This window comes from Astatotilapia calliptera, chromosome 14 (genome assembly GCF_964374335.1).
Source record: "Astatotilapia calliptera chromosome 14, fAstCal68.1, whole genome shotgun sequence".
NCBI classification, from domain to species: Eukaryota; Metazoa; Chordata; class Actinopteri; order Cichliformes; family Cichlidae; genus Astatotilapia; species Astatotilapia calliptera.
The window spans coordinates 4,691,472-4,715,454 of record NC_137435.1 but is presented as its reverse complement, the minus strand read 5'-3'; the positions used below and the strand labels follow the sequence as shown (position 1 = coordinate 4,715,454).

The 23,983-nt window shown below is 42.9% G+C and overlaps 2 protein-coding genes and 1 non-coding gene across 3 annotated transcripts in view; all 3 read right to left on the bottom strand.

Annotated features, from left to right (window-relative positions):
* map4k1 (mitogen-activated protein kinase kinase kinase kinase 1) overlaps positions 1-4,585 on the bottom strand; it is a 50,700-nt gene extending 46,115 nt beyond the window's left edge. The window contains exons 1-2 of the mRNA XM_026192793.2: positions 4,451-4,585; positions 1,896-2,014 (exon numbers count right to left, since the gene is read on the bottom strand). Coding sequence (XP_026048578.1) covers positions 1,896-2,014; positions 4,451-4,532 — 201 coding nt within the window. The 5' untranslated portion in view covers positions 4,533-4,585. The remainder of the gene's footprint in view (positions 1-1,895; positions 2,015-4,450) is intronic.
* Positions 4,586-6,469: 1,884 nt separating this feature from the next.
* LOC113037043 (U1 spliceosomal RNA) lies at positions 6,470-6,634 on the bottom strand. The gene has a single exon (XR_003274550.2). It is a non-coding gene; the product is annotated as a U1 spliceosomal RNA (small nuclear RNA).
* Positions 6,635-12,358: 5,724 nt separating this feature from the next.
* Positions 12,359-22,629, bottom strand: LOC113036755 (pannexin-1-like). Its single transcript, XM_026193217.2, has 8 exons — positions 22,478-22,629; positions 18,591-18,790; positions 17,355-17,470; positions 15,566-15,753; positions 15,102-15,380; positions 14,505-14,727; positions 13,321-13,519; positions 12,359-12,859 (listed from the first exon to the last, which is right to left on the bottom strand). The coding sequence occupies exons 2-8, from the start codon at positions 18,769-18,771 to the stop codon at positions 12,780-12,782; spliced, it is 1,266 nt and encodes a 421-aa protein (XP_026049002.1). The 5' UTR covers positions 18,772-18,790; positions 22,478-22,629; the 3' UTR covers positions 12,359-12,779.
* Positions 22,630-23,983: the final 1,354 nt, after the last annotated feature.

The window sequence follows — 23,983 nt, the reverse complement described above, 5'->3', positions numbered from 1 at the left end:
TTGCTCAGAACCAGACGTGTTAATACGTCGTTGTCGAAAGTCAAAGAGCAGCTGAAATAACAGCCATGTTTCTGCAGTTACTGAGACGGCGAACGGCGTAAATAAGTTAAGGAAACGCCCACGTAAGGTCATCCCAGCGAACATTCGTCCTTCATGCGATCAGTGCTGAAACCATCTGAAAATTTCAGAATTAGTGACGAGCCAGCGATTCCTCAGACTAACACACGGTTTGTTGAGATCTCAAGTCAAGTCAAGCAGCTTTACTGCCATTTCAACCATGCGCAGTGGTCCAGCACACAGTGAAACAAAACAACCTTCCTCCAAGATCATGGTGCTACATGTGACAGACGATCAACACAGGGCTACATAAAGTGCAAGTGTGCAAGAATTGCAACAAGAAAAACCAAAGACAGTGCAACAGAAATGTGCAAAAGACTGTGCAAAAACTAACTCGGTGTGTGTGTGTGTGTGTGTGTGTGAGATTCTGCAGATAAATGCTTGCTAGTGATGTGTATGAATCGATGTGTGTGTGTTTCAGTCCAGTCACTGAGTGTTCAGGAAGGGCCCTGATGCTCCGGTACCTCACTGCCAGAAGGCAGCAGGTTGAGGAGTGTGTGTGGGGTGTGTGGGGTCCTCGCCAACGCCGGTGGCTTTGTGGATGCAGCCGGTGCGATAAGTGTCTGTGATGGAGGCACGAGAGGCTCCAATGATCTTCTCAGCTGTTCGCACTACTTGTTTATCCTACTCCTGGATGGACTCGTGGTGCTGCTCAACCAAACGGTATGGAGGTGCTAAAAAAGAATCATTCCTCAGCTTGCAGAGCTGCGCGGCTGTTATTTCAAATGTTGCTGAAAGTTGAGCACACTAAAGAGTAACAATGATCTGTTTCTGTATTTCCAAAGTTTCTGTAAATGAACGATTAACAGCTTAGGTGTTGGGGATGAAAATAACCTGAAAGTTTCTTTTGTCACATTTCTGAGTTTCTATTGAATCATTTCCTGTTTTATTTTGTATTATTAGTCACTTTAATCTCAGGTTTATTTCCTGTCTTTCGTTGTATTTTTCCTTTAGTACTTAAAACTATTCAGGTTCACTTGTTTTTTTGTCACTCCTGTTTTCAATTAGACTCTCAGTATATACACTCACCTGCCACTATATTAGGGATGCCTGGGTAATACCACGTTGGGCCCTTTTTTGTCCCTTGATTCTTTCCTTAATTTGACAAAGTGCTGGAAACTTATTCATGAGCTGCACAATGATGCAAACCTCCTGTTAAAACATGCCAGCAGTGCCCTACTGGACTGAGATCACTCAGTGCAGACTGTGGTGACTGTGGAGGCTGTTTGACCAGTATAATGACCAACAAACCAGTTTGATCTTTGAATATGAAAATAAGCTTGAATGACAACCAATGAGAAGTTAAAGAAAACAGAAATACGGTGAAGCACAAGGTGCAGCTAATGAGGGCGGGTCCATCAATCACAAAGGAGGGAAAACACAGGACAACTTAACTAACCAAAATAAACAGGAAGTGAGTAACACAGACACAAAGCACCCAAACATGAAAAAAAAAACCTCAAATTCTAAACAGGACCTGACATCACGGCATAAAAAGGGACCAGACAGATTATTTTTGACGGTCCAAAAACCAAAAGGCGGAACATCTACTTAAGTTGAGCCTCGTCTTCTCTGAAACAGTGAGCATGTGGGTGGGTGGGAGGTTTGGGGAGCTGCTCACTCATGCAGTGAACACAGCAGAGACAGAAGATGGTGGGGGAGGACGACAACGTGCATGAAAAATCACCGTGCAAGAGTTAAAGAGCGTGGCTAAGCCGTGATTCAACTTAAATTTCTCTGCTCGGAGAGAAAGCTGGAAGCAAAAGACTTTTTCTTACGTTTTCCTCGCATGTTGTGCAGCATTGTTCTCTGAATACTTGCTGCTGCCTCACCCAGGGAACACAGAGAGACACAGATGTCATCTGAAGCAGCAGGAACTCTGTCTGCAGATGTTTTTCTGTATAAAAAGAATACAAGAAGTGGTTGGGCGTAGCAATGAAAGCGCAAAATTGAAGCATCACAAACTGGTTTATCTTTATGCATTAAAAAACCAAACCAAAACATCCAATAACGCTCAACAATTAAATGTTTGTGCACAGCTCACTCTCATACTGATGCTAAAAAGCTAGTTTATAGCTTCATCTCAAGAAGGTTTGAATCTTGCAAAGTCTCATTGCATGACTGAGTCAAAAATGTTCCTAATGATCGGACACAAGTTTAATAATGAACGTCAGCAGCTCATCCGGCTCATGCTTCATCACAGCTCACAGGTTAGCGTAACGTGGGAAGTGCAGAAAGAAAGTGACACTGGGTTGCTTTGTGCAAAGAGTTAAACAGATAAAGGATGCGGTGGCCTTGAGCAGGTTAGTGTGCATCTTACACGAGAACCTGGCCGCCGCTGTGGGAGGAGCGGCGATTCAAAAGCAAACTTTGAACCTTGCTGTTCTTCTCGCTCTATGGTTAATTAGCATGTCTGTCTCTCTGTGGGCTTTTACAAGTTTCAACTTTTTAAAAAATTCCATTTCTGCATTTATTTTTTATAAACCATAGACTATATAAATATATATCTGAGGGTCTGTGGTGTCCACATTGTAAAGCGTCGACATTAGTGTCTGAGCTGCTGTTTGCTGGGTTTTTTAGACCCACCAGTGAATATATTTATATGAGAGAGTGGAGCTCCAACCTATCAACTAATGATAGCAAGCTTTGTTAGATGCACATATCAGCTGATTTGTCCTAATAGCTCCATACATCAAATTTCTATAATATCACTGTTGGAAGGAATCAACTAAAAGTGGGTGGACAGAACTTTAAAATAATGTATTTATGGAGCTCAAGTGTCCCTTTGGACCATAAAAATTGAATGCAGATCGGAAACCTTCTAAAAATGGGAAGATTGAAACTCGGTGAACCACGGGCCAAAAATACTCTTACACCAGCGTGTTTATTTCTGCTGTCTGGGTGGAATCTGCGTCTGTGAGTCTGCGGCGTCCGGCTCACTTTGGAGACATCCTCTGGTGGCTGTTTGAGGAACTGCAGTTTTTGGCACTTCTGTGTCGGCTTCATTTGTGAGGTTGAGGCTGACACAGATATGCACTCGTGTTTTTGTCTTTGCAGTCTCACTCTGGCTTATATTTATATTTTATCTATGCCATCTTTCAGCTTTAGACAGGCCATCTTTGCAGCGGTTACCACGATCGCCTCACAGCAAGAACATTTCTGACTTTTAACACGTTGGTTGTCTGAGGTCTGTTTCCTCCTGTGCCCTCTGGTTTCCTCCCACAGTCCAAAAACGTTGATGTGTGATTAACTGGCTGTTCTGTTGTATTCATGTTTACATGTGCTACAGAAATCCCACTCCGTACTGTATTCTAGGGCTGCCACGATTAGTCGACTAGTCACGATTACGTCGACTATCAAAATCGTCGACGACTGATTTAATAGTCGACGCGTCGTTTGAAGCTTTGTAAGATCACAAAAGACGCAGGAATAAGTAGCAGGATTTAAGAGTGTAATAACGGACTGAAACAGAAGATGGCAGCACTGCATGTACAAGGATGCCAGCTGCCGTTAAACCCCGAAGAAGAAGAAGTAGCTCCGTCCCAGCGCAGCCCAGCTCTGTTGTCAACAATGGCGGCAGCTAGTTAGTTTTTATATTACTCTTATTATTCTTTCCGGGTCACAAAATAAACGTTTAACATATTTTCAGGCGAGAATGTAGCTGTGTAAACCTCAAATATCTGCTCAGTTTATCAAGACACCGCATATTTTCAAAAGCGCTCCGACGTTTTCGGAGACGTCTGTTACCCACTAGCTCGATAGCTAGCCGGGGGCTAGGCTAACTAGAGCCGTGAGAACACCGGACTCCCGGCAAATCGTTTTCAAACCCACTGCCGTCACTTAGCTTAAAATGTTATTGTTTGGCTTTTTTTTAGTATTTTATTTGTTCCTGAGTAAATCGGTTTGGCTGAGATTAAAGTTATAGTTTTTACACAGCTGAATAAACATCAAGCAGACAGCTGATTATCAGAAGTGTGAGATGCTGGAGAATATACTCCGGTGTCCTGTTATATTTTAGATAGCAAGGAGTTTATTAAACTTCACCGAAACAATCTGCAAACTTCATTAAACTTTAATAAACTATCATCTTGTCTTTATTTTTAATTAGCACTTAACTTAAACACTTAAAGCTGTAAGCTAATGATAGTTATATAAGAGCAGATGCTGCTGGTGCAATAAGCTGTACGCTGTATGTCCAATGGATGATGATGTGATTAGTCGACTAATCGCAAAAATAATCGGTGACTAGTCGACTATCAAAATAATCGTTTGTGGCAGCCCTACTGTATTCACATGCATTTTAGCCACTTTTCCCCAGCTGCGATTCACCCACCTGGAGCTTTGCCTCCTCCAGCAGGTTCTGGCTTCTGACCTCCATGCTGAGATATACAGAGGACAAATCGACTGTTTTTCATTGTGGTCAAATGTCAGGCAGCGTAAAGTGCACAGCGGACATTTGAGTTTTTAACAGCTTAGGGTGACAGAGGTGGCGTGAAAGGCATATGCCAGAGATCCAATGATTAGATAAAGAAGGCTGACAGCACAACACACCACTGAATGTCTGAACTTCTTTAACAACACAACAAATAACTATTATGGTACATGGGCTGGTTCTTTATACGCTTTATACAGCATGCCTGCTACATTTCTATGGTCCCTGCTAACATGGGTGAACTGCATGTACCAAATAACAAACACCTGTAGCTCATCTGCTAACATAGACAGCCATTTGCAAATGACATCATCGGATACATCATCAGCGCTCCAGATAAAGGTGGCGTGGCTACGTTTCAGCTGGCTGCAGGAGGGAGTGTCGTCATATCATCACCCTGACATGTCAAAAAATACTGATTTTAGCAATCAGCAAATCATGTAAGGACGCTAAACAAAGGTATGCAACATTTTCTCGACCCGAACAACTTGTCTGCAAACACTTGCACGTTAAAAAGGTTTTATTGTGAAGGCAAACACTCACTTTTCAGTTTCACTACTGCTCACGGAGAAGTTGGCGAGTGTTTGCAGACAAGTTGGCGTCCTGCATGCAAACTACTCAGAACCGCAACAGTGTGCAACCAAAGCTAACACAAGGAGGTTTCTATCTACCTGCCAACCAGGGAATACACATTTACCCAATCGTAGGTCTTTCAGCGACCACTCAGACTGGAGGGTCGTCTCCAGACCTGTGTGACTAAGGTCTTAATTTTTGACCCTACAACTTCACACACCCAAAATGACGTGTCATGATGAGTCACATGACAGCAAAACCTCAATAGATAACATTTATTTTTAACAGTAAAAAACAACACAGAGCAGCAAATAACAGCATAGCTACGAAACAGGAAATCTGCAGCTTTGTCACATCCACCTCAACTTTGAGGTGACTGCCTCAGAGCTCTTTGTTTTTAAACTTATATACATGTTTCACTTCCAAAGAGCACTTTGAACAATAAGAATCTGAATCCAGTGAGCACTCCTACAGAAATACTAACTTTAAATACTGAATGTGGCCAGGCACTGCATTTAAAAGATAACAAACACACGCAACCCTGATTTAAATCCACCAGACAGGCCACCTGGAGTCCAATATCTGAGAACAATATCTGCAAAGTTAAAAGTGACACTCGTCTAGATGATGAAGCTGTAAATCCTTACCATTTAGTTATATGTTACTAACAGTTAGTTAATCCAATTCTTCCTACTGTATATTACTGTATACTGTCTGTGAAGGTTCTCAGTCATCCAGGTCATCGTAGTCTAAGGAGCTTGGAAAGAAAAGCGTCTGGACTTCTTTGAGTTGCTTGAAGATGTTTCACCTCTCATCCGAGAAGCTTCTTCAGTTCTAAGGGTCAAATGGTGGAGAGTCCTAATCATAATCCTCTACCTAATCATATTTAGGTAGAGGATCAGGGGTCCTTTGTCCCTCTTTGGGGGGGAAAACTCCCACTGGGTTTAAATCTGGGACTCTCCACCATTTGGCCCTTAGAATTGAAGAAGCTTCTCGGATGAGAGGTGAAACATCTTCAAGCAACTCAAAGAAGTCCAGACGCTTTTCTTTCCAAGCTCCTTAGATTACTGTATACTAGTATTCTTATTGTATATATTGTTCCTCTGTCTCTCTTGCTGCGTTGAGCATGTGTATGACAAAGTAATTTCCCTCGGGATAAAGTTCTTCTTATCTTATCTGTGACGTTTCTGAACATTTACAGAGCTCTACCGGCCTCTAGCGGAGAAACGAGGAAACTGCACGCTACTCCACATCAGTCATATATATCATCTTCATATACACATGTTAAATGACCTGGTTCTTCATAATAAGCGTAAATATCGCCATAATTTCCTTTCAACATATGATTAGGGGAGAGCGCGAACGCAGTCCCCCACTACCAGAAATTATGCAGTCGAGATTCCCACATTTGAGGAATTCGCAGGCTTTCAGCAAAGCCAGAGTGCAATGGCTGAGTCTCGGCCTGAGAAAACCACCTTCTTGATCATGGTATCTCTCCTACCAGGTAAGTATGAGTTTTCCAGCTCACGCATAGGGAAGTGTTTCACACACAAACCGTGCACACTCACGGTGCTCACAATCTCACAATCAACACAAACACAGTCTGTAGGAAGCTGGGACTACACACTATTTATATATACACATGAAGCAGTTTCCAACAGAGCTCCATAAGGTTATTTAGCTTTACAAATACCGGGAGAATTTCCCATCATGCATTGCTGCATCTGCGCAACAAGAGCTAGCTGAAAGATAACTTTTTTTCATCCATTTAACCTCCTTAAATCCACCAACAGACCACCAGGAAGTTCAGCTAACTCAAAGGTCAAGCACGCTGCTAAACGAGTTTGTCTGATACTCGGGGAAAAGAGGATAAATGCAAAAGTTTTCGAGTTGAAGCACAGTGACTTCCGGTCTTTTCGTTAACTGCTGCTAGGCAACCAACAGTTTCCCGCTACGGTCTCGGAGTATGAACAGCGCTGCTCACGAAAACACGTCTGTGAACATGTCCGAGTGCAACAAACAACCAGAAAACAATCCAAATAAAAACACTCTAAAAATTTACTCATTAACAACGACTGAATTCACTCAGAGCAAATTTTTTGCTTTGGCGGGAGTTTATTACCTGCTAAAGACAGCAAAATCACGCGGGTCCGGCGCACATGCACGTGTTAGTACACGTGCTATAGAGTATAAATATACTATAAATTATAGTTTAGTTTAATAAACCAGAATATTTTTATATAAGAGTTGGCAGGTCGTCTTGTAATCGGAAGGTTGCCAGTTCGAGCTCCGGCTCAGACAGTCTCGGTCGTTGTGTCCTTGGGCAAGACACTTCACCCTACTGGTGGTGGTCAGAGTCCGGCAGCCTCGCCTCTGTCAGAGCGCCCCAGGGCGGCTGTGGCTACAATGTAGCTTGCCACCAACAGTGTGTGAATGTGTGGATGACTGGATGTGTAAAGCGCTTTGGGGTCCTTAGGGACTAGTAAAGCGCTACACAAATACACACCATTTGAAAATTACAATCACCCCCCTCATCTAATGACCACAAGAGGAAAATGCAAATGAACCAAAATTACTCATTAATCTGGACACAAGAACTTTTTGTAGTTTTTTAAAAGTTATTATTTTATCAATCTACATATTTTTCCTCAATTCCTCAACACATAAACTCCAAACGCATTAAAATATATACATAATGGTCATTCTAATGTAACCAAATATCAGCGCCCCCTGTTGAATAATTTATGTCACTGCGCATTTTCCCGTCATGCTCGGAAGAAAAACATGTGAGTTGTGTAAATGAGCTTCTAAACCACTTACCTTAAAATGTAAAAGTCAAAGCAGGTCACCTTTATAGGCAGGTAATAAACGTGGCAAACAGCACAGATAAGATAAGATACACAAGGGACGGAAGGGGTGGGGCACTTCAAGGTTAAAACGTGCTACATATTCCCAAAGAAAACCTCTGCAAAACTCCGGAGGAAAAGTGCCATTCTTCGAAGCGCCACACGCGGTCACCAGTAAGCCAATCAGAGAGCGCAGTACCATTTGAGTAACAGCAACTCAATTAATGAAAAAAATGGTTTGAATTCGTTGAATAAAAGTTTGCAATTTTATTTGAATCAAAACTATTATTTTAGAATTTTTCCTGTTATAAATATAATTTCATAGTGTGAACATTTTTTTTAAAAGAAATGTAAAATGAACATTTCAGCAGATCAATCTGAAATTAAGCTCAGATGTGAATATGTACTTTTTTTCTGCATCATTTAGGCTGGAAATTATTTATGTACAAAAATCTATAAAATGGTTAAAGTAAAGTAAGCTCTGTCACCTTTTCTTTTAATGTGGTGTGCTGGACAACCAGCAAGCCCTGGTCACAAGACCTCAGGGACCTGCTGGGAATTTAAGGATGAAGAAGATCACTGATGTAAATTGGAGGTAGTCCGTGCTGAGCCCTGAAGGTCAGAATTATAATCTCAAAATGGACCCTGAATTTAATGGGGAGCCAATGCAGCTGGATCAGCAGGGGAGTGACATGGGTGTACCTGGAAGCCTTGGTCAAAAGCCTTGCAGCAGCATTTTAAACACCCTGCAGACGTTCCAAGTAAGCATTACTTAGACAGATACACAACGAGTTACAATGGTCTAAACAACACGAAACATGAAAAAGCATGTATAATCATTTCAAGTTCAGAACGTGACGCAATAGGACTCGTCTTAGCAATATTTCTTAAGTGGTAGAAACAGGAGCGGACCAGAGATTTAACATGAATATCCAAGGACAGAGCTGAGTCAAATGTAACACCAAGATTCCTAATAGAAGATTTAACAAAAGAAGCGAGGGGGCCTAAATCTTTTACTACCAAAGGTACAAATTTATCAGGAGCAAAGACAAGGACTTCTGTTTTCTCAGCATTAAGTCGAAGATAATTATCAGCCATCCAACCTTTGATATAATCTAAGCATCTCTGCAAGTTTTGAAGTTTAGAAGCATCATGTGGCCTAAAGGAGATATATAGCTGAATATCATCTGCATAACAATGATACGAAATGTCCTTAAAAGTGCTGAGAATCTCCTAAAGAGGGAGTAAATACAACAAAAAAATAGTAAGGGTCCCAAGACAGAACCTTGTGGCACACCATAGGCAAGAGAAGCGAGAGAGGACCTGAACTTGGAGGTAGCCACAGAGAAGGATCGTCACACAGATAGGATTTAAACCACTCCAAAGCAGTTCCTGATATACCCACCCAGTGTTTTAGTCTATCTAACAGAATATGATGGTCGACAGTATCAAAGGCAGGTCCAACCACAGTAAAACAGTGCACTCGCCAGCATCATAATTCATCAATATATCACTGGACATCCATTTTTAGTAAAAGTTTGAATCTGTTCTGGTGAGTAAGCTGGAGGTTAATGGAGCAGAGGTGCTCATATCAAAAGCACGACGCACATTCATGGGAATCATGTTTATCTCATGTTGTTGAAACATGAAGGTTGGGTGTCTCACGGTGATTTAATAGACATGTTGGATTACTGGAATTCCCACAGATCCTGTCCCACAGAGGTCCTCACGCTGCAGTCCTATGAAATAATCTGAAAAATCAGCCTGACATTGTGGTGGTCCTGAGTCTGGTGATTCAGTGTTTTGTGTTTCTTTATTATGTTCTTGTTTATTCTGATTGTTTATTCCATTAAGATTTGCCATTTGGTAGGTTTCTGTTCTGTGCCTCCCCTGGTCCCACTTTTCTGTGTTCCCTCTGTCTGTCCACGATGTTACGTCTGCTAATTAGTCTGCGGCTGTTAAGTTCTGTGTCTCGTCTGTTTACTTCCTGTTTTACTTTGTAGGTCTGTGCTCTCCCTGTCTCGTCAGTGTAATCAGCGTCAGCCGTGTCTCCCAGCTGTTTCCGCTTAGCTCTGTAAACCTCTTGTATTTAGTGTCTGCATCGTACCTTCATACCACCCCCGTTTGTTCTGTTTGCTAGTTTTTTTGTATTCCCAGTTCAGTTTGTGCACAGAAATAAAGCTGTTTAAGTTCAACTTTTTGTCTCTGCGTTTGTGAGTCCTGCATTTTGGATCCTCTCTCCCTGCACACAGCCATGACAGACATATGTTAAAGACTTTGTAGTATTATATTAACCAACGGAGCACTTTGCTCTCAGATTGCAGGCCTTACTCGTGGTTTCAGGAGGCAGAACCTTCAGCTTTCTGTGGAACCACTTCCCAGTTCGGATCAGGTGACCCTGAAACCTCCCATAGTTATGCTGCAACAGGTCTAAGATGCTGACGGCTTCTATGATGCTCTCCCCTGTACTTTGTCTTTTCTCCTGCTCTGAGCTCCTTTTTGTCTTCTTTCCCCTCAGTTTTCTTTTTTGTCAGGAGTCTTTGTATAATTACAAATTATTTGTTTATGCGTGCTTTCTCTCAGTAAATATTCCCTTTTTCTGCGCAGCTTTTTAACAATCTTGCCTGCAGCTCAGATTGAAGAAGAAGAAGAAAAAAACAACAACTGGTCTGGCCCCTGAGGTCAGATTGGGCCACCAAACAGCACGAGTTTAAGGATGTAAATAGCACCGTGTGTTTGAGCATTGTATAGATCTGCTCAAGCCCCCGACCCACCCACACAACACACACACAGTTTATGGTGAGGTCAGTTTTAACCACTGCAGTCGTGTTTACGAATGAACAAACTTTCACTTCAAATCCAGAAACACAGGAAACGTTAACAACATCAAGTCTCTCTTTACACATTGCACAAATCTGAATCCCAATAATACTCAGCCATGACATTCAAAACACAAACAAGTTCAGAAAACAGTCACTGGTGTGGAGTGAAGAGAACAAGTTTCATCAATGCATGCAAAAAAGTTCCACAGGCACTTTAAAAACACAAAAACCGACGATCACACAGAGCCCAGTGAGAAGATTTTATCCCTGAGATCCCCCAGCAGACACGACGAGTTGATTTCCAGATCAAGACTTTTGAACATCTGAGAGATTTACACGAGTTCTCTCACAGCGATAAAACCTAAAACCTGACTTTGGATTATTTACGTCTATGTTAAACAAAGAAAACCTCGTAACCTAAAAAATATGTACACAAAACCAAGCTTCATGCAGTTGTACCTCTTTTTCTTGTAGCTTGACATGCAAAGAACAGTTTAATCACATCCACACATGAGAAAAACGTTCAGTTCTTAAGCAGGAAATCAGTCTGGGGAGCCAAACCCTGAACAAATACTGGGACTGCATGTTCATGAGTTAGCTACCTTTTAATGATTCCAGTTTCATTTTCATTTTCCTTTAAAGCGCTAACGTTGACTTGAAATGTGATTGACAATCGCATGAAAAACTCGTTCTCCCACTAAGGCAGCTCGCAGGAACAATCAGTCTGACAATATTGACTTTAAAAGCAGTTTTAGTGGCAGGAGGAGGAGCGGCTCTCCTCTGAGCGCCTCGTCTGGTCTCTAAAGGAAGAGAAAGCTCATCACTTCGGTCACGATGAGGGTGGAAAAGATTCCACGCTCAGGTCTCCACAGACGCTCCCTTCTTCTCTCACTCGTGAACGAGACCCTGACTGGAAGGTAAACTTTTGTCTGATAATCATGGAACCATACGGAGCTCCTGAAATGACTGTTTTTGAAACATGACGTGATCAGTTAGGACCAGAACTGACTGTGTCACGACTTGAGACTGACAAGTCAACAGGATAAACGATCATAATTTACAAAAAGAATTTCACGTTTTATTAAATATAGCCTGAACCTTGCAGCTGAGCTCACAAGGCCATCGGGAGAGTGTTTACCGAGGTCACTGAAGGCTGTTTTCACACAGACAACTAGAAGTGTTTTTGTGGCCCAAAGCGCAGGTTTATCAGACTCTGACACTATGTCCATGAAGATGTCCCATGCATTAAGCCTGTTAAACACCCTGAGACACAGCAAAGGCCAAAAAAAAAAAAGAACACACACACACATATATTTTTTTAAGTCTGAATCTGTCATTGAGGTTGTTCAGGCTTATTTTTTGGCTTATTGATGAAGTCCTGGGAGATTTTTCAGCAGATAGAGCGAGAACCGTGAATGTACAACAGAAAGAAAACAACCTTGCATTGCTCTGATTCCCTGCTTTGTTTATGCATAAAAATCCTAACGAACGACCCTGCAGGAAGCTAGATTCTCACAGGGAGCAGATAAGGGCGACCGAGGCAGCAGAGGTGGAACCGGGTCACAGTGTTTTTATAAACAGATGTTTTTATAAAGTTCTGCATTCGCGAAGTGGCTGTGTAAATGAGCAATGCATACATTACATAATACACGAAGGCTGGACCAAAACACGTCAGCGGGAACATAAAAGCATCGTCAGGAGGAAAGATGTTCCCAGTGCGACCTTTCAGGAGCTCCATATTCAGTGATTGTGTGTCAGAAAATGTAAAAATCCAAGTTAAGCTTTCAGGATTGTAGTGTTTGAAATTGTCCTTAAAAAAAAAATTCAGAGGAAGTCGAAATCAGTACCATCGGGAGTTTTAGCCAATCATCCTCCAGCGTCCTGCCATTTTTCCACGATCTACCGGACAGACAAAAAACACACTCTCCATCCTCTCTCCTCTGAAGAAAACGATTTAAAGTCTGAGTTTGTTAATCCCACGCTGAATCATCACATCGGTCTCTGTCGGAGAACGCCTCCGTCGCCGCTTCCTGCTGCATCGCTGTTCTCTTGCAGCAGAGGTCTGAGCTCTAAAAACACACAAATAAGCCCGTCTGTTACTGAAATGGACCTGAAAACCTGTCTGTAGAGGTTTGTAAAAACAGAGTTCACAGTGCTGCGTCAACTGTTCACAACTTACAATTTAGTATTTAATAAAAGATCAAGTACTGACTGGGTCATTGAAGAATATCAGATTTCTCTGCCAGATTCCAAAGAGCTCGAGTGGGAACTTATTCTTCTATTTGTAACAACTTTAATATTAAACCTGAGGCTGAAGCCTTGAAACTGCAGCTGTTATTCATATTCTGGAATCGCAGGGAACTGGTTCTGCTGGTTGAACCATCATCTCCTCAGAAACCTGCAGTCTGTTGCTTCTCTGTCCCTCCGGTAAATAAACACCACTGTGATGTCAGATTATACTTTTTCATCCACATCCTTACGAGAGCACCCACTCCTTCCAGTGAGATTTCAAAGCTGTTTCTTTTCTCACCTTTCATCTCCGTTTCCGTCTTGCTGCAGTTTTCTTTGGACGAGTTTGGACCCTCGTCGTTATCAGGCATCGCTGAAGCACTGGTGGGTTTCAACCCGTCTACGTTGTCCATCTTCACCAGGCAGAGATTCTGCAGCAGGCCCATGGGGTCGAAGCTTTCTCCGGCGTGCTCGCCTCGTCTCCTCAACATCTCCAACACCTACGGCCAGAAATCGTCAGGGAAGAAACGCACCATGTAGGATACTAAAACATGCTTTATTTAAACCCGGCAGGGCTGCAGGAACACCACAACAAAACAAGTGCATATATGAAGAAAGCTAAAAATGTGCCTCCAATTCAGTTTGCAGTACTTTTTATGTGTTCATGCATGTCCAATAACCACAAAGTTGATTCTCTGGACCTGCACAACGCTTTCAGTGGGAGAAATGTGTCCTCACTCATCCGCGCCTCAACTGGCCGCACGTTTCCACAACCTTATAAACGCTAACGTTGCGTAACCATAGAAACCAGTGCGATTACATAACAATGAACCACGAGAGCGTCATCATAAATGGTCAGTGGTCATGTGGGCTATTCACAGGGAATGGATCACGGCACTGTGGATGATAAAAGTCACACTCTTATAATACTGTTTATACGGTCTGCTGAGACTTAGTGATCAAAACGCTTCTCACAATGAAAATGTTCCATCCAGATGAACTGAAACAACTTTCTGAGATATTTTTTCCCAGTATTAGAGTTACCAAACCACATGTAGGACAAAGAGCATGCTTATGTGGGACAGTTTCTGACAATGAAGGGTAAACTGGGAGAGGTTTGGCATTTAACATGTGAAGGAGTCATATGCACTTTGTTTTCTTCTAACAGGCATAAAAGGATGATGTTTGGTTTCATGCTCTCATTCATATGCTCACATAGTCAGAGAGCCACGATGCCTTTTTTTTTAGCCCCGAGTTTCTTGTGCAACATCTATTTAAGCCAATCAGAATGTGGGATTTTATCACAACACATGAAATGGGAGAATGGGACATAAAGAGGGAAATCGGGTCAACGTAACTATTCCAAACACAACAGAAGGATCTGGTTTCTCATGTACGAATGATTTGATTTTATGGTCAAACAACTTCACTTAAACACAGACAAAGTTCGGCCGTTTGTCATTTCTGATGCTTTAAAATACACACCTTCATATATTTGTAGGATTTCAGTTCACTGATGTTCTCCTCCAGTAGGAGCAGGTAGAGCGAGAGATCGTCACATTGGCCACCGGGTTTGGGCAGGACGCTCACAGTGGGCAGTGATTGGTAGGTTTCAAGGAAGTGGGCGTGGTCATAGCAGTAGAGGGGACGCAGACTGGCGTAGATCACAACTGGAATCAACGTGGCGAAGACGATCAAGTTTACGAAGCTGAGAAGAGTAATCAGAGAGATGGAGGCCTTAAGTATCCCAAAAGACCAACCTACTGGCATAATGGCAACAAAAAACTCTTTTTATCCAATGAAATGTGTCAAAAATGTGTCTTTTGGAGACTGACTCCTCTTTTGGAGCCAGCCTCTAGTGGGCGTTAGAGGAACTGCAATTTATGCCACTTTTTTTAACCCCCTGCCTGGTACCTGCAGTCTGCCATTCCCAGTTTAATGAATTTCAGTTTTTACTATTCTTGAAAGCAAGAGTTCAGATCTAATCATTGCACCACAGGTAAACTTGTTTGTAAAGCACAAATCAAAGCTTATTCTGATTTTTGATGCATAAACTCTTCAATGCAAAGCTCAGGAAAATACCTCAGCAAGGAGAAGACTCCCACGGCGATGAGCTTACACTGCACCCTGTCGGGGACGCCGGTGTCTGACTCGAGCAGGCCGACACGCAGCTTGCAGCCGAAGTCGTCTGTAGTGGAGGCCAGGCGGAGGTAGTAGCCCAGGCAGACGCAGGCGCAGAGCAGGGTGAGCAGAGTCAGAACGCGGCACAGGAAGTAGTAAATGATCAGCTTCCGCGAGCAGCGCTTGGTCATCAAGAACTTCTCCACCATTGGGTAATTGAAGCAGCCCTCGGTGGGATCGCTGTGGGAAGAAAGGGTAGAAAGAGCAGATTAAAGTGAGGTCGTGCTGGTTCTTTATGGATTTGCTGGTAAACACACAGTCAGACCAGTGGATGCAACAGTTATTCCACTGATTGGAAGCTTTTTGCCATGCTCCCAAACAATGAAGTGCATCCTTCCCACCCTGTTGGCTGTAAAGTGCTGTACCTGTCAGCGGACGGCTGCTCCGCTGTCGCCATCCGTTTGGCCAGAGTGACGGCGCGGTTATAACAGCGGTCCAGCTCCTCCATGATGAAGGCGAGGTCAGACTGCAGGAGCGGCGCAGCGCAAAATCTCCAGAACAACGCCGGGGCGTACATGAGCACGGCCACCAGCAGCAGGATGTAAGGAAAGAACTGGAGAGAGGACACAGGAGAGGAGGCAGCAGAGCTTTAAATAAGACATAAACAATCACATTAGCGGTGACGTTTCCACAAATACGACTGCTGATAAAAGAAAGGTGTGGACAGCTGACACACTGACACCGAGGCTGCTGTTATGCTGGTGTTTGCGTTGATAAACTAATGCCTGATGAAACAGACAGAGATAACAGTTTCACTTTCATAGAGAAATGAGAGAGTGTGTGTTCAGTTCTCTGGTCTTACTGTGGAGTAGTATCTCACATCATAAACCATAAAGTTTACAAGTGCTTTAAGAAATTAAACAGATGTGAATAAACTGAAATGTTTATTCACTAAATGTTTAATCTTCTCTCTGGCTCTGTAGCAGAGACCCTCAGCCAGCCGGCCCGATTACTGCAGTGGGATTTCCAGCAAAGCCCTGAAAGATCTCCACTCTGTCCAAACCTTCACCTTCTAACAGGCTCTTAGCTCTGGGCACATATCACCCCCACCCTCATAAATCTCCACTGACCCCTCAGCACCCCTCTGACCTGCTGCACCCAACCACGCGTCTGCTTTCTATCCCTCGCCCAACCTCCACGCCTCTGGGCTCAGAGCCTTCACTGTGGGCTGAAGGCTCTGAGCTTCACATCGACCTTTTTATGAAACATTTAAGAGACTTCTCAAAACTCGCCTTTTTGTTTATTGATGCTCTTATATTGAGTGTCAGCTTGTTTCTGTTCTTTAGGTGACAGATATTAATACAGTTCCATTTTGCTATTGAAACTATGACAGACAGATCACAGACAGATCACAGACAGATCACTTGGACTGGGTGTAAAATGTGGCCTTTTTAAGAAGTGACAGTTTTATGTGGATGCCTCCACGTAGTCTCCAAAAATAAAGTGAATTAAAAAGGGTGGAAACAAAGTTTCCCATGGCGATCACACTCACTTAATATCAACTCTTTATTTTAACAAACAAACAAACATTTTTAAATGAAAAACAAAAAGAAATCAGCAGATTTAGAGAGGGAATGAGCCAAGAGTGAAAGTGTGAAGGCGAACCGATAGTTTGATTTGAATCTAAGCTTCTCTCTGTGATTAGGCTCCAGACTCCAGTGGATTTTACTTAGAAATGAAACCAACTACAGACTGAGTGACATAAGAACCACAAACCCCCCCCAAAAAAGTGGTGAATCATAACAAAAGAAAGATATGGGTATGCCCTTTCTCATTAACGACAAAAACCTGAACCATGAAGAGGACTGGTAGAGCAGACTCACGTTTCAAACCCGACAGAATGAGCTGAAAGGCAGAAAGCAAAGCTCTGAGGGTTAACTGTGCTTTTGTGCACGATCAGCTGTTTGATCGTCAGTTTCTTGTGCAGGTTTATCCGGTGTCATTATAGAAAGATCGTTGTAGGTATGTAAGGAAACATGCACGCCCATTACAGTCCTCAGAATGCACCCTACTAAAAATATCCGAACCACACCCTGAAATCTCAAACCCGAGGCTGCCTGTGAACGTCAGAAAGCTTTCCTTTCACTCTGAATCAAACACAGTGAGATTAAGATGGCTTACACCTTTTCAGTAACTGTAGCACTGTGTGTGTACCTTGTGCAGCCACAGAGGTAGAGTCTGCGTGTGCACGGCCGCCCAGCAGAAGGAGTCCACATAAGCTGCCTGCCTCCATGAGAAGTTAGTCGGAGCAAAGCAGCTGATCTGAGTACCTGAGAGAAACATGGAGACATGAAATAAGCCCCAGCAGCAGGGTCAGAATCAACACGAGTGACACGGCATAACCTTAAGTCCACAGTCTACTTCCTGGAAACAGATCAGGATTCTTGCAAGACCAGATCTGTCTGTGGTTGAGTGGATTTCTTAGAAAGATTTCTCACAGAATGAAGTGACCCAGACAGGACTCGTACAGGTTCGAGTTAAGACTGTAAGGCTTTTTAAACATGACTGTGAATAAAATTGAAGAAAACATCAGTCACACGGCGTTAGAGACGCCAGCTGGTTGGTTCAGGAGATGTTCTGTCAGAAATGCCAGGCGATGAATAAAAGGCCTTCTGTAGGTTCTTTCATCTCTTTTAAACATTCATTTGTTGTTTGTCTGAAACTTGTGTTTTCATGCTGCTGTAAGACAAATTCAAACACACCTGGAGTTTAGCATCTTCCCGATGGACACCTAGACATGTGGACTGGTTCCAAGTTCAGATCTTTAGACCACTTTAGACCCACACAGACAAGATCCGAGGAACTAAGCTACCCGAGAGGCTAAAAAGCCCAACTGACCTCATATTTTATACAGGAAATCTTTTTATAAACCAATGTGTATGTGTTTATCACACCTGTGCCGTTTCCTTTATCTATGAACATAATTTCTGCATCTGCCACCAAAGTACGGACACAATTTAAGAGCAGCATGGAAGAAAAACTGCAGGTAAACCCAAGAAGCGAGGACAGAAAAACGGCCACATGTAAGCAGAAGCAGCGTCAGAGGAAATGGAAGTGTTTTAAGGAGAAGATATTTATGAAAAGGGTAGAACCGTCTGTTAGCCGACACGCACTGAAAAACATCACGGGGCAGTGATTAGAAGCGGAAAACTACAGAAAATGAATAAATGAAAAGCTTTAGGAGAAGAAAACTGACAAAAACGTTTCTATGATTAGAAATATGACAGTGGCGCGTACAGATGTGCAGCTGGAGTCTCTTAAAGGCTATTCAGGCTGGATTCTGTGACTTCTGATGAACTCTTCTTCATGAGATTACCACCTAACATTTAACTATCACACAGTCACCTGCGTCATGGAGCCAACTTTGCTCGTTCCCCCGGCTTCACTCACCGACTGAGACCTCCTGAGCGAAGGCCAGAGAGATGAGGAGGAGGGGAAGGCCCACGGCCACGCAGGTCACGATCTTGTCCACGGCGAGCTCCGTTCGAACGTTGCGGTATCGAGCCTGGTTCGGGTCCTTCAGCAGAAAGTCGCTGAACACGTACTCCGTAGCCACGTGTGCAATGGCCATGTCTATGCTCTGCTCTTACCTGTTGACACAAATCAACAAGCATCTCCGTTAGCACGTCTCACAGAGGTAATGCGGAATCAGCTCGCTCTGTGCCATGACTTTGGTTGTTTTACCTTCATACTATGAAAACGTTTGGCTTAAATCTGATGCATTTTCACAAATGTTTTGCAGTATTTTTGGGTACTGATGTCTTTAGAAATAGCAGATATTCAGAAACTTTGACATATCCTGTGATATTAATGATCAAAGTTGGTTACAGAAAAATTTGCTCGAAACAAAATATTTTTGGCTTTACACTGAGACGCTGAGTGTGGGCTTGTTTTCATCTGGCTATCTGTTGTACTTCTGAAGTTACGAGGGTGTGAAACATGCTTCAAAACTACGAATTAAAAACTGTCAAATTTCAACCCACACCCGTGCACCTCGAGGGCCTGTAACTGTGAAAACGGCCTTTATATATTATATTAAATTGAGTTTGCACGGCTCTGACATGTTCCTCGAGTTCCCGTCGCCTTTTTGCCAGGCAAATTTAATGTGAGCGATGCAAAGCAGCACACGAGGTGAACGTGTCCTGTTACAGCAGCTACTTAATTTCCCAGCTCGCTGCCTAATATCGCTTTAACGCAGCCATAATTAAATAATGCACTAACATAATAACCTGTATTAGTCTTTAATTAGACATTCCAGATTCCATAATGAGGTTTTGCTCATTTTGTTCGCCAACAGCAGCTTTATTTAACTCCACTTTCTCCTGTTTGTCAGTGTTCACTCCGTGAGCACTTTATTAGGATCACGGCTCCATGTGCATTCGTGCAAATTAGCCAGTCATGTGGCAGATTCAGATAATTTGTGTAAACTCTATTATTACTCAGAGTCACAGAGATTAAAGTTGGGATAATCTACGGGAAAAGAAAATCATCACAGACAGAAAGGACACGCTCCATCTGCAGTACTGAGAATATCTGCTAAAAATGAAAGGCAAACCACAGCCGATCTACCGTTTTATCTAAAGTGTCTGTATTTAAATCAAACTTTGACTTCTTGTCTCGATTATTTAGAGCTGCTGGTTCACATGAACCGAAATGGGCGCAGGGGGAGGATGAAGGAGCCTCCTCACTGGACATTTCTTTGGTCTTTGGAGGAAAAACCGCTCACACCACTTAGTGAAGGTCAGGCCACGTTCCTGCTCCACTTCCTGCAGAAAACTCATAATCAGCGAGCTGTCAACATACTTTAAGACAACTCTTGGTCCACGACAGCTCTGACGATCGATCCCTGAGGGGATCCAGTGCAGGGCGAGAAACTGCTGGACAGGGTTTTATTGAGGCCGACCCTCTGAACTCAATCTTCCATCTTTGGGCACCTTTATTTTTTATTTTATCAACTGTAGAAAAGCATTAAACAGGCTGGAACAGTCAGGCTGTGCCACTCCGAGTGACCTTCGGCGTAAATTCAACATGTTTATGGAACGAGGCTCAGCTGTGAGCATCACTTCAGACCCTCAGCAGTGTTTTCATGCTCAGCTCTTAAAGCCGGCACTCAGAGACACCGACAGTCATGTCGATGTTTTCCTCCATGATTCACGGTGACAGCAGACGTTTTCTGGATCTTGTAGTGTGTTTGGTACGGGTTCTGTCTGCAAAGCAAACTGCTCTACAGGGATATTGGTTTCATTTTGCTCTACTGAACAAATATTCCAACAATTTCCTCTTAATAAACTGAAGCTCGCACACAGTTTCACTTGTCAAAGGGTCAAAAATAGCAGGAAAACACACAGACCTCTGTTAAGTAAAGCAACACAGCCTCTTTGTCTTCACCGTGTGTGCCAGTCCTTCTTACATCCACAGTTTCCCTCCTGATCTAAATATTCATCATGAGCATTTCTTGGAAGTCTGGTTAAGCTGAGAACTGTAGTCATTAACATAACAGCACAGAGCTCTTTAAAATCACCTTCTGTTAAAGCCTGGAGCCTCACGGTTATTATCCACAGCGTCATGTCATGAAGAAAGATTAAGATTAGTCACTATGAGTCATGAGGTACAGGCCACTTCAGCCACCAGCGCCGCTGCTCCTCAGCTGTGCAACCTCAGACTCGTGGAGTAAAGCGAAGCCTGATTTTAATAAAGAAGGATTTCAAAACCCCTCGTGATCATCTTCCCACGACATCATCGGCCTGCTTTGTTTGCTTTACTTGTTTGTTTTCTTCATTTTTAATGCAAAGTCTTCATTATTCTCAAAGATGGGCTGACTACGTAACTCCGGAGCGTCAAACATGTTTTAGTTCAGGAGACCTGACCTGATCTGAAGTGGGAAAGACGACTGCATAACAACACACGTCCCTCCAAAGGTTTTAAAGCTTAAAGAAGCAGAATTAGAAAATACAAGAAGAGTACTTCAATTTGTCATGAATTGTTGTACTTGGGAAGTAAGTTTTATCAGGCTAAATATACCTGATGCTAATGACAGTGTTACAAAACCTCATGTCAATCTCCATGGCACTTTTAAAAAAATACAAATCAGGGTTGGAGTTTGTTTCCTGCCGCGTGTCTTAAGAGCTTGAAAAAAGAAGGTAACACTGTGGTTATGAAGGGGTGGGTGTGGTCAGCAGCAACACTCAGGTATGCTGTAGTGTTTAGGTGATGATCAGTTGGTGCCAAGAAAATATCCCCCACACCATCACACCAGCAGCAGCCTGAACAGCTGACACAAGGCAGGATCCATACTGTTCTTTATGCCAAATTCTGACCCGACCATCTGAAACCCACAGCAGAAACTGACACTCACTCCTTCCAACCTTCTGTTGTTTAACGTCGGTGCCCCGTGTGAACTGTCGTCTTAGCTGAGAACAGGAAACTGAAGCAACAGCGATGCACCAAAAATACCGAGAGGTTGTGGTCTGGCCCTGCAGCCCATCTGCCGCGCGCTCCGACGCGCTGTGGATTCAGAGATGTGCTTCTGTGTTATCTTGGCTGTAGCACGTGTCTGTTGTTTGAGTTACTGTTACCTCCATATCAGCTCAAAGCAATCCAACCATTCTCCTCTGCCATCAGCGACACCACTTTACTCCAAAAACTGCCGCTCACTGGATATTTTCTCATTTTCTGACCACTCTCTGAAACACTCTGACCCACCTGTCTGGTAGCAACAACCATGCCACGTTCAAAGTCACTTAAGTCACTTTTAAGTCCCCATTCTGATGCTGTTTGAAAATCAGCTGGTCCTACATGTCTAAATGCACTGAGCTGCTGCCATGTGATTGGCTGACATTTCTATTAATAAACAAATGGAAAAGTGTACCTTATAAAGCTATAGATAGAATTTAATGTCACAGAGGAAGGACAGAAAACCTTTAAATGTAGAGTTTTTGTATCTAAACAAGGTTGCTGTTGTTTTTTTAAATCTCTTAATGATTTTTGACCTGTTTGTCTCCATCTAACAATAATTCCAACCTTCCAGACACGTTCCCTCTGTAATGCATCACCATAATGAAAAATATGGACTTATTAATAATTGTACTTTCACTTTCACACTTTAAAAACCGCCGCTGGACCGAAAACGACCGGTTCTGGCCGGCGGGTCGCAAGTTTGACACCCCCGACGGCTGGGGTGGCTAACAGCGATGAAGCGGCATAAACAGACGGTAGAGTGACTTTTAACGAAGCTGTGATTTACTCAAAGCTGGCACACATCATAAACCCGCGCTTACCTGCTGCTGCTTCCGTCAGGTGTGTATCAAAGAGTCATGGCCGCGGTGGAGGCTGTGTGCAGCGGGAATCACTTCAGGTGCTTTCCAGCGCAGCTACTCGGCGGTGTGGCCGCCAGGCATTCAACAGATAGAACAAAACAACTTTCGAAATCAATCCTCTTCCTGTAAGACTCAAAACTCCTTCCGTTCATCTTCGTGATGCCTTCACATTGGCTCAGAATTTTCCGATCTCTTGCTGCCTTCAAGTGCAGCGCGGGATTTTGTAACTTGTAGCTCGGGAGTCAATCGGCGAGCAAACTCTGCTGAAAAATCTTTCTTTCTTTCTTTCTTTCTTTCTTTCTTTCTTTCTTTCTTTCTTTCTTTCTTTCTTTCTTTCTTTCTTTCTTTCTTTCTCTTAGTAGTATTTTATCTGATATATAGTAGTAGAAGTATTTTATCTGATATATAAATAGTCACTGATCTTAAATTTATTGCAGGCTACACACATCAGAGTTAGGTGCTCATCCAGAGGATGCAGCACTAACTTTTATACACTCTCCGAGGGATCGTGAAACTTCTGTTTCCAGAAGTCATGCAAATGACTAAAACTGTGTTTATTGGTTGATTCTTAAGATATTCATTCAACAGTCGCCTCAAGGTGCTTTATAATGAAGGTAAAGACCCTACAATAATACAGAGAACACGCTACAATCAAATGACCCCTTATGAGCAAGCACTGAGCAAGAAGTAGGCTGGGGCAGCCATCTGTGATGTATTTCAGTGCTGGACTTTGTAGACAGTCCCTGCATGCTCAGCAGGCATACAGACCAGTGCTGTTACAAAGGTCCAGGTCAGAGGTCAAGTTGTTTTTAATAAAAAGAGAGCAGAATGAGCTTCAGTTTGCTTCAGTAAGAAGTGTGAAAGACTACATTTTAAATTGCAGGCCTGCTGCTGCTGATTAAGACACGGACACCCAGCAGGACTGATGTACATGACACAAATGTACAAAGTTTGATGAGCCCTCACCGAGTTTATTCATTTTTTTTCCACCCCCTCATCAATAATTACACGTAGAATGTATGAGTACATAAATCAGAGCACCTCAGCTACAAAAATTTAGGGCACAAAAATATCTTCAGTAAAAGCTTTAAAGTAGCTGATATCAGATGGAAAATTAAGCTTTTTTCCATAAGTGTGAATGCATCGTGAGCTGCTGCTTCAATAGTGGGTCAGTCGGCCTTTCTCTCCTCTTGTTCTCATATTCCTTTCATTTGCTAAAACAGCTCCTGCTTCTGTGACTCATTTTGGAAGGACTGTAGCTTCACACTAAGTTCAGTTTGGTGGAGACTAATGGCCTTGGCAGTGCAGTGGAAACATGAATGATTTTGTTGCACTCTACCTATTTTTTTTAATATACTTTCAAGCTTAAAGGTTTCAGGAAATAATATTCTAGTTCTTCATTTATTTGCTTGCTTGTTTCTCAGCTCTTGGGTGGGCCCCTGCGCAGGGCTCCCATTGGATGATTTG

What these genes read in the sequence shown, in the direction of transcription:
- LOC113036755 (XM_026193217.2), bottom strand. Translation starts at nt 18,771, where the DNA reads ATGGCCATTGCACACGTGGCTACGGAGTACGTGTTCAGCGACTTTCTG. An exon ending in AATCCTACAAATATATGAAG is followed by an intron (nt 13,520 to 14,504) that starts GTGTGTATTTTA and finishes TTCTGGCCGTAG; the next exon opens with GTGTTGGAGATGTTGAGGAG. An exon ending in GACGGAAACGGAGATGAAAG is followed by an intron (nt 12,860 to 13,320) that starts GTGAGAAAAGAA and finishes GTGTGTTTTTAG; the next exon opens with AGCTCAGACCTCTGCTGCAA.